The sequence below is a fragment of the Nycticebus coucang genome, chromosome 10, assembly GCF_027406575.1.
Source record: "Nycticebus coucang isolate mNycCou1 chromosome 10, mNycCou1.pri, whole genome shotgun sequence".
NCBI lineage: Eukaryota > Metazoa > Chordata > Mammalia > Primates > Lorisidae > Nycticebus > Nycticebus coucang.
This window is the reverse complement of record NC_069789.1, coordinates 99,695,300-99,704,766: the sequence shown is the minus strand read 5'-3', so window position 1 is coordinate 99,704,766 and position 9,467 is coordinate 99,695,300. Positions and strand designations below refer to the sequence as shown.

Sequence of the window (9,467 nt, the reverse complement as noted above, 5' to 3'; positions counted from 1 at the left end):
AATAGTCCCCCTAAAATCAGAACAAGACAAAGATGTCAGCTGGCAACACTTTTACTCAATATTGTACTGAAGATTTCAGCCAGAGCAATTAGACAAGATATAGCATGCTTGGGGTGGCGCCTGTGGCTCAGTGGGTATGGCGCCGGCCCCTTATACAGAGGGTGGTGGGTTTGAACCCAGCCCTGGCCAAACTGCAACAAAAAATAGCCAGAAATTGTGGCGGGCGCCTGTAGTCCCAGCTACTTGGGAGGCTGAGGCAAGAGAATCGCTTAAGCCCAGGAGTTGGAGGTTGCTGTGAGCTGTGTGAGGCCACGGCACTCTACCGAGGGCCATAAGGTGAGACTCTGTCTCTACAAAAAAAAAAAAAAAAGAACTGTCTAGGTGGGTGGCACCCGTAGCTCAGTGGGTAGGGTGCCAGCCACATACACCCAGGTTGGTGGGTTTGAACCAGGCCCAGGCAAGCTAAACAACAATGACAACTGCAACAAAAAATAGCCAGGTGTTGTGGCAGGCATCTGTAGTCACAGCTACTTGGGAGGCTGAGAGGCAAGAGAATTGCTTAAGCCCAAGAGCTGGAGGTTGCTTGAGCTGTGATGCTATGGTACTCTACCAAGGGTGACATAGTGAGACTCTGTCTCAAAAAAAAAAGCGCCAGCCACAAACACTGGAGCTGGTGGGTTTGAACCCGGCCCAAGTCTGCCAAACAATGACAACTACAACAAAAAAATAGCCCAGCATTGTGGCAAGCACCTGTAGTCCCAGCTACTTAGGAGGCTGAGGCAAGAGAATCACTTAAGCCCAAGAGTTTGAGGTTGCTGTGAGCTGTGATGCCACAGCACTCTACTGAAGGACACATAGTAAGACTGTCTCCAAAAAAAAAAAGAAGACTGTCTAGATTACAGAGCTTTTGTAGGTGGTCACCATGTTCCTCTCCACAGTCTTTGCCAAGAACAAAACATTCTGGTGAAAATGTTGAGCCAAGCTGAAAAGGTTATTCCTTCAACACCAAGACAAGCCGCTTATGGGAGAAGTTGACTGTTTTGCATTATAATCCAGTTGAACCTGTCTATGTGGTCAGCCTAGTATTCAAGGCCGTGGATCCCCACTGTCATTCCTACCTCCCACCACCATTCCTCTAACTGAGATGCCCATTCCTGTTCAAATGCTGCTCCTTCAGGAACCCAACTTTTTTTTTCTTTTTGACTCTGAAATATAATTGCTTTTAATTTTCTAAATTTTCATTTATGTAACATAATAAAGGCAGATTTATGAGGAACCCAACTTTTTATCCTCTCTATGAGATCCTCTGTCATCGTTCCTGTCTCTTTTAATCTTCAAGTTCCTATAGTGTTTTACTGGACATTCTTATGGGCACCTCATGATGTATAGATGTATTAAATCAGGAATTCTTACACTTTTGTCAACTCTCTCTTTATTGCCCAGCACAGTTCTGTGGACTTAAATATTCTTCAAATTAAATGAATGCAGTGAATAATTTTTTTTTTTTTTTATTAGAGAGAGTCTCACTTTGTCACCCTCAGTAGAGTGTCATGGCATCATAGCTCCTAGTAACTAACAGCAAACTCTCGGGCTCAAGCCAGTCTCTTGCCTCAGCCTCCCAAGTAGCTGGCACTACAGGTGCCCGCCAAAACGCCCAGATATTTTTTAGAGACAGGGTCTCGATTTTGCTGGGGCTGGTCTAGAACCTGTGAACTCAGGCAATCCACCCACCTCGGCCTCCCAGGGTGCTAGGATTACAGGTGTGAGCCTCCAAACGGCCAAAATAATTTTCTTGGGAAAAAAAAAAAAAAAAAACTGTCTAATTTGGTTGCGGTTCACGCTGGTATCCTAGCACTCTGGGAGGCCAAGGTGGAAGGATCACTTGAGCTCAAGGGTTTGAGACCAACCTGAGCAAGAGCGAGACCTCGTCTCTAAGAAAAGTAGAAAAGTTAGCTGGGCCTTGTGGTGGAGCCTGTTGTCTCAGCTACTTGAGAGCCTTAAGCAGGAGAATCCCTTGAATCCAGGAGTTTGAGGTTGCTGTGAGCTACGGTGAAGCCACAGCACTCTAGCCTGGGACAACAGAGTGAGACTCAGTCTCAATTAAAAAAAAAAAAATAGAAAGAAAAGAAAAAGGGAAAGAATTATCTCGTTTGATTGTGTTAATTCCTCACCGTATATTTTTTTCATTTCGTTTCATTTCAGACGGTGTCTCGCTTTGTCGCCCACGGTAGAGTGCCCGGCGTCACGGCTCACCGCAGTCTCAAACTCTTGGGCTCAACCAAGCTTTTATCTCAGCCTCCTCAACAGCTGGGACTACTGGCACTATCAAAACGCCCAGCTATGGTTTTTAGAGGCGGGGTCTCGCTCTTGCTCCGGCCGGTCTCCAACTCCTAAACTCAGGCAATACACCCACCTCGGCCTCCCAGAGTGTTAGGATTACAGACGTGAGCCACCGCGCCGGCCCCACTGTATATTTTAATTTGATCCTGGATGGTTTCTAATAATTATAAGGAGTTAAACACCCTTCTGTTGGATAACTGCTGCCTCAGCTGGACTGTAAAGTAAGGAAACGCGTTTTTGAAAGAGTGCCGTAGAATTCTAAAAACTCTTAAGTTTGGGAAGGTGTTCGGAAGGGTTTTCTGAGATAAGTTCCCTGAGCATGAACGGAAGTCATCTTTTGAGACTTCTCGGGGGTTTTAATGATAGGTGCCATATTCAGGACACAGAAATTTGTTTCCATTCTTTATGTTCTTCCCTATTCACCCTCAAGCAGGTAACCAGGGGACGAGAACAGTAAGATTGCATTCAGAGAAGTCTTCCGGAAACCTTACTCTGCGTCTTCCCACAGTAAAGATGGCGGCGCCCTGAGTATAAACTACCGGTAACACCACTTCCGCATTTCTCTTGTCCCTGGTCCAAGATGGCGGACGAAGCCACCCGACGCGTGGTGTCTGAGATCCCGGTGCTGAAGACTAACGCTGGACCCCGAGATCGGGAGTTGTGGGTGCAGCGACTGAAGGAGGAATACCAATCTCTTATTCGGGTCAGTTGTGTTTCTACGGCCGAACGCGTCTCTGAGATTGTGGGTAATTAAGTGTCCCCAATAATAGGCTCCGTGTGGAAGCCGCTTCTGGATTTTAAATTTAACTCCTGATTTCATAGAAATGGGATGTTTGCAGGGTTGGGGGGCTAAGGAGGGATGGTGGGAAGAGGGCAGAAGAAACTCAAGTTAGCAGTACAGTGGGGCCACGCGTTATGACTGAAAGCGTAGCCATATGTCTCCCAGAAGGTGACGTGTCACCCCGGTTCCAGGTTTGCCTTCCTGAAGGTTAGAGGTGGTCTGAAGTACTTCTTTAGGGCCCTGAGTCCCAGTCCGCATTTTTGTACTCCCTTCTTCATCTTCCTGAGGTATCAAGGCACGTTAGGACTGAAAATTCAAGTAGGTGTGAACTGCAGAGAATTAAAGAGCTGGGCTCATAGTTAGAAATGGGCCATCTTCTCAACTAATCTCTTTATTGTGAGAAGAGAAGAAAGGTTTTGTCATCCTTGGGGTAGGCTCTGTCTGCTTCAGAGACCTGAAGTTCTATCACATGTATTCATTCACTAGCAAGACATTTATTGTGCATCTAGAACATAGAGAGGGGATACAAAGTTAAATAAGGTGGAGCCTACTAAGGTAGACAAAAACAGATCATTGGGCGGCGCCTGTGGCTCAGCGGGTAGGGCACCGGTCCCATATGCCGGAGGTGGTGGGTTCAAACCCAGCCCCGGCCAAATTAAAAAAAAAAACAAACAAACAAAAAAAAAAAAAAAAAAAACAGATCATTATAATACACTGTTTAAGTGGACACAGAAACAGATATGTAGAGAGAAATGGGTAAGATGTTTTGAGAGCGTGGGGAGAGATACCCTATCCAGCTTGGGTTTGGTCCTGGAAGAGGTAAAGCTTAAGCTGAAAGTTAAAGAGTAAATATAAGTTAGCCTGATAAAACATAAGAGTAGAAGGAATTCAAGTCAATAAGGGACAGCATAAGCATAGGCATAGAAGCTAGAAATGGCAGATGTATATGAAGAAACAAATAGTTCAGAGTTGTAAGAGCATCAAACGTGAGGCAGGGAGCCGTAGGCAAGGTTTGAGCACTCATTTTATCTTGGAGGCATATATATGCTTGCAAGAGTGTCCAACCCTTTTCCTTCTCTGCTGCACATTGGAAGAAAAAGAATTGTCTTGGGACACACATTAAACACGCAAACACTAATGGAAGTTGATAAGAAAAAAAAGTCCATGTATAATTTTCATGACATGATATCTGCCATCACAGATAAGCTAAAAAGTCCTCACAGAATCCATTTGGGAGCCTATAGGCTGCGGGTTGGACACTCCTGCTAGGATTTTTTTTTTTTTTTTGTAGAGACAGAGTCTCACTTTACTGCCCTCAGTAGAGTGCCGGGCATCACACGGCTCACAGCAACCTCCAGCTCTTGGGCTTACGTGATTCTCTTGCCTCAGCCTCCCGAGCAGCTGGGACTACAGGCTCCCGCCACAACGCCCGGCTATGCTGCTAGGATTTTAAACTGAGGAATAACACGGTCAGCTTTGGGTTTAGCTCAATCACAGTAGCAGTACAGAGGAAAATACAATTGACAGCCTGCCAGGCTCACTGGCTCACAACTGTAATCCTAGCATTCTGTGAGGCCCAGGCAGGTTGATTGCTCATGAATTAAGCTCATGAATTAAGACTAGCCTTAGTAGAGATGAGACTCCATCTCTACTAAAAATAGAAAAACTGGGTTGGCACTGTAGCTCAGTGAGTAGGGCGCCAGCCACATACACCGAGGCTGGTGGGTTCAAACCCACCCCGGGCCTGCTAAACAACAATAACAACTGCAACCAAAAGAAATAGCTGGGTGTTGTGGCATGCGCCTGTAGTCTCAGTTACTTGGGAGGCTGAGGCAAGAAAATCACTTAAGCCCAAAAGTTTGAGGTTACTGTGAGTTGTGATGTCACGGCACTCTACCGAGGTCAACATAATAAGACTCTGTCTCAAAAATAAATAAATAAATAAATAGAAAAATAGAAAAACTGAGGCAAGAGGATCACTTGAGCCTGAGAGTTGGAGGTTGCTGTGAGCTATATTGCCACGGTCCTCTACCAAGGGTAACAAAGTAAGACTCTGTCTCAAAAAAAAAAAAAAGAAAAAAAAAATACAGTTGACAGGGATAAAATTAAAGGTAAAGGAAAAGTTGGGAAGTAGCCATTAATCCAAGCAAAAGAAACATGCTCTAGATTAGGCTGTTGTGAGGATAGAGAAGAGAGTCAGAATAGAAGAATATTCAGGGCCAGGCATGGTGGCTCATGCCTGTAATCCCACCACTCTGGGAGGCTGAGGTGGGTGGATTGCTTGAGCTCAGGAGTTCGAGACCAACCTGAGTAAAAGCCAGACCCCCATCTCTAAAAATAGCCACGTGTGGTGATGGGTGCCTGTAGTCCCAGGTACTGGGGAGGCTGAGGTAAGAGGATCACTTGAGCCCAAGAGTTTGAGGTTGCTGTGAGCTTTGATGCTACAGCACTGTACTGAGGGTGACCAAGTGAAACTCTGTCTCAAAAAAAAGGGCCGGTTTGGTGGCTCATGCCTGTAATCCTAGCACTTGGAAGGCCAAGGCAAGTGGATTGCCTGAGCTCACGGGTTCAAGATGAACCTGAGCCAGAGTGAGACCCCATCTCTAAAAATAGCTGGGCATTGTGGCAGGTGCCTATAGTCTCAGCTACTTGGGAGGCTAAGGTAAGAAAATCTTGAGCCCAAGAATTTGAGGTTGCTGTGAGCTATGTTGCCATAGTACTCTACCAAGAGCAACAAAGTGAGACTGTCTCAAAAAAAAAAAAAAATGAGAACGAATATTCAAAAGCAAAATCAGCATGACTTCATGGATTAGTGGAGTAAAGAATAGGAAAGGTTGGGGGCGCCCCTTGCTCAAGGGTTAGGGCTCTGGCCACATTCTCCAGGGCTGGTGGTTTCCAACACAACCTGGGCCTGCTAAACAAACAAACAAAAAATATTGCCAGGTGTTGTGGTGGGTGCCTGTAGTTCCAGCTACTCAGGAGGCTAAGGCAAGAGAATCGCTTGAGCCCAAGTGTTGAGGTTGCTATGAGCTATGACACCACAGATCTTTACCGAGAATGACAAAGTGAAATTCTGTCTCAATTAAAAAAAAAAAAACAGAATAGGGAAGATCAAGGATAATTCCTAGGTTTGGGGCTTGGGTGGATGCTAACACTGCCACCCGAGATTGAGATTCAGTAAGAGAAACAGGTCTGAAGGAATATTATAAATTGTAGGTGGAAATGCTGAGTTGAATTTGAGGTGCCTGTAAAACAAAGGTAGAAATCTCAACATCCAGTTGGATACTGGAGTCCAAAGCTCTGAGGAAAGGTCAGAACTAAAAGACTTAGGAATCATCAGTTATGTGTGTCCTAGTCAAAATGAGTACTACATGAGGCTGTAAGGGGGAGTCACCCAGAGAAAGAGTATAACATAAAATGAGTTGTTGGCTGAGGACAGGCACATCTAAAGTGAGAAGAGAACCCTAGGTGATATCTTCAAGTCTTTCATGTTTGCCAAATTAAGTGGAACCCAAGCATTCTAGTGTTTGCTCTAGGCCAGCCCCCTACTTGCCAGTAATAGTCTTATCTTCAACTTTGCTTATGTCAGAAAAATCAAGTAAACATAGTGACAGAAAGTAACACACATTTTTCTTTTGAGGGGAGGGGAACTGCCCTTAGTCTTTGGCCCTAACTCTTCCCCCTCAAAGACCTCATTCTCTGCTTTTAGTATGTGGAAAACAACAAGAATGCGGACAATGATTGGTTCCGACTGGAGTCCAACAAGGAAGGGACTCGGTAGGCAGACCCTCTTGGTAGGTGTGGGGTGGGAGACTATATGAATTAAGCAACTTGGTTCCCCATTGCCCACTGCCAGAAATGCCCTGCCTCGTGTTAGCTCATCTACTCCTACAGCTCCAGAGTTCCCCAGTTCCCATCCCATGTGTCTCCTAGGCTACTAGCCTAAGCCAGGATATCATTTGAGAATGAGAAAAATGGGCAAATTGGACTGAAGTTTGGTCTTTGTTACAGGTGGTTTGGAAAATGCTGGTACATCCATGACCTCCTGAAATACGAGTTTGACATTGAGTTTGACGTGAGTTTGATGGAGTGGGAAATAAGAAGGTTAGTAGAAGAGGAGGGATTAGGTGATTGTTAGTAAGCTAACCTTGAAGGAACCAAAGAAAACTTTTGGGATCAAAGAAAAATGGGAGGGAAAAGCTGAGGTTTGAAGCCAGCATAAGTTATAGTTACTCATCTCCATGTCCAGAATCCTGGTATGTGCATGCTGTTGGAAGAGTTCGGTGAATATTTTAGTTCAGCCAAGAAATATGCACGTCTAATTAGATTAGGTCCTATCCTGATTTTCTGTTATATTAAGTCTTTATAATTCTTCCAGATTCCTATCACATATCCTACTACTGCTCCAGAAATTGCAATCCCTGAGCTGGATGGAAAGACAGCAAAGATGTACAGGTATGACCAAACAGGAGATGGGAAAGGTCAAAGGGTCAAAGGCTTAAAGAAGAACTTAGGCAGAAAATTTTCCCAGAGTTTGCTGAACTATAGGGACCATAGGCCTCCCTCCGTCAAGCCTAGACAAAGTACTTAGCCTCAATTTTGATCACTAGTAGTCTTCCTGTGCTTCCAAGTGGCTATTATGCTTTATAGTAAACTTTGCATGTGAATACCTTCCTCTTCTCCCTCTCATAGGGGTGGCAAAATATGCCTGACTGATCACTTCAAACCTTTGTGGGCCAGGAATGTGCCTAAGTTTGGATTAGCTCATCTCATGGCTCTTGGGGTAAGTTGGTGTATTTGGCATAAAAGGGGGAAGAGAAGGGAGAGGGGTTTGGACTCTGAGCAGTACAGATGCATTCTTGAGAGTAAACAAGGAATAAAAATAATGTCCCTTGGGCATGTTCCCCCAGTATCTCTAGGAGGAAGCTTCTAATGAAACAAAAGGCATTGACTGGATGCTAGTAGTCTCACAGGGTCTCCCTTGTGTTGCAGCTGGGTCCATGGCTGGCAGTGGAAATCCCTGATCTGATTCAGAAGGGCGTGATCCAGCACAAAGAGAAATGCAACCAATGAAGGAGCAGGCCACTGGGCCAAAGGACCTTTGATAGGCTGCCTTCCTCTTTTCCTGTGCACCTTACTTATCCGCCTGCTTCCCCCTACACCCTATACCCCTAGTTGTTACTAAGTAGCTGTGGCAGGCCTAGCTGAAAAGAAAAAACAAAAACTAAAACACAGAACAGTATTGCTACTGAGTATCTAAGGCTGCACAGGGAAGAGACTGGACTGGGCCTTGGAAAATCAAGAGGTAATTTGTATCCCTTCCCCATGTGGAACAATGTGAGACCCTGGAGGCACAGGAGATAAATGAAAGTACATGCATAGCCTTTCTGGTTTCTGGAGACAACCCATCAATAAAAGCTGCTTCCTCTGGTAGCCTGTGGTTCTCATTGGTGGCTGTTGACAGGGTGAGTAGGCTAAAACCTGAGGCACATGGTTGGCTATAGGTTGGGAGGGACGGGTAAATGGAGGATGCCAAGAGCTGGGGAATGAAAGGAAATGTGACTGCTGTCCCTGCTGCCGATCTGCCTTTGTCCTTTAGTGGTGAGCCTTGCCTCACCCTACTGCTTTAGCATGCAAGGAGTTTGAGGAATGCTTTTCTTTCTTTCTTTCTTTTTTTTTTTGAGACAGAGCCTCAAGCTGTCACCCTGGGTAGAATACTGTGGTATCATAGCTCACAGCAACCTCCAACTCCTGGGCTCAAGCAATTCTCCTGCCTCTGCCTCCCAAGTAGCTGGGACTACAGGCGCCTGCCACAAGGCCCGGTTATTTTTTTTAATTTTTTTATTTTTTGGTTGCAGCCGTCATTGTCTGGTGGGCCCAGGCTGGATTCGAACCCGCCAGCTCAGGTGTATGTGGCTGGGGCCTTAGCTGCTTGAGCCACAGGCGCCAAAGAATGCTTTTCTAGGGCCAGTATTCCCCGTCCTCCAGGGATCTTGCCATCTGCATGTGAAATGCTAGATGCTTCTCCGCTTGTCTGTAGCCTGGATGGAGGCCTGCAGCTTGCCAAACTGGCACCTTTGCTATCTAGGTAGGATTTTTTTTTTTTGAGACAGAGCCTCAAGCTATAGCCCTGGGTAGAGTGCTATGGCATCACAGCTCACAGCAACCTCCAATTCCTGGGCTTAGGCAATTCTTTTGCCTCAGCTTCCCTAGCAGCTGGGACTACAGGCGCCAACCACAACGCCCGGCTATTTTGTTGTTGTTGTAGTTGTCATTGTTTGGCAGGCCCCGGCCGGATTCAAACCCGCCAGCTCTGGTGTATGTGGCTGGCGCCTTAGCCGCTTGA

At 45.8% G+C, this 9,467-nt stretch overlaps 1 protein-coding gene across 1 annotated transcript; it reads left to right on the top strand.

Moving 5' to 3' along the window:
• Window positions 1-2,688: 2,688 nt before the first annotated feature.
• Window positions 2,689-8,576, top strand: UFC1 (ubiquitin-fold modifier conjugating enzyme 1). Its single transcript, XM_053608230.1, has 6 exons — window positions 2,689-3,043; window positions 6,831-6,898; window positions 7,133-7,196; window positions 7,500-7,576; window positions 7,814-7,904; window positions 8,114-8,576. Exons 1-6 carry the CDS (start codon window positions 2,921-2,923, stop codon window positions 8,192-8,194), a joined length of 504 nt encoding a protein of 167 aa, XP_053464205.1. The 5' UTR covers window positions 2,689-2,920; the 3' UTR covers window positions 8,195-8,576.
• The last annotated feature ends 891 nt before the right edge of the window (window positions 8,577-9,467 follow it).

Excerpts from the sequence above, each read along its gene's own strand:
- UFC1 (XM_053608230.1), top strand. The coding sequence starts at position 2,921 with ATGGCGGACGAAGCCACCCGACGCGTGGTGTCTGAGATCCCGGTGCTG. Across the intron at positions 7,577-7,813 it reads AAGACAGCAAAGATGTACAG|GGGTGGCAAAATATGCCTGA; the intron begins GTATGACCAAAC and ends TCCCTCTCATAG. Across the intron at positions 7,905-8,113 it reads CTCATCTCATGGCTCTTGGG|CTGGGTCCATGGCTGGCAGT; the intron begins GTAAGTTGGTGT and ends CTTGTGTTGCAG.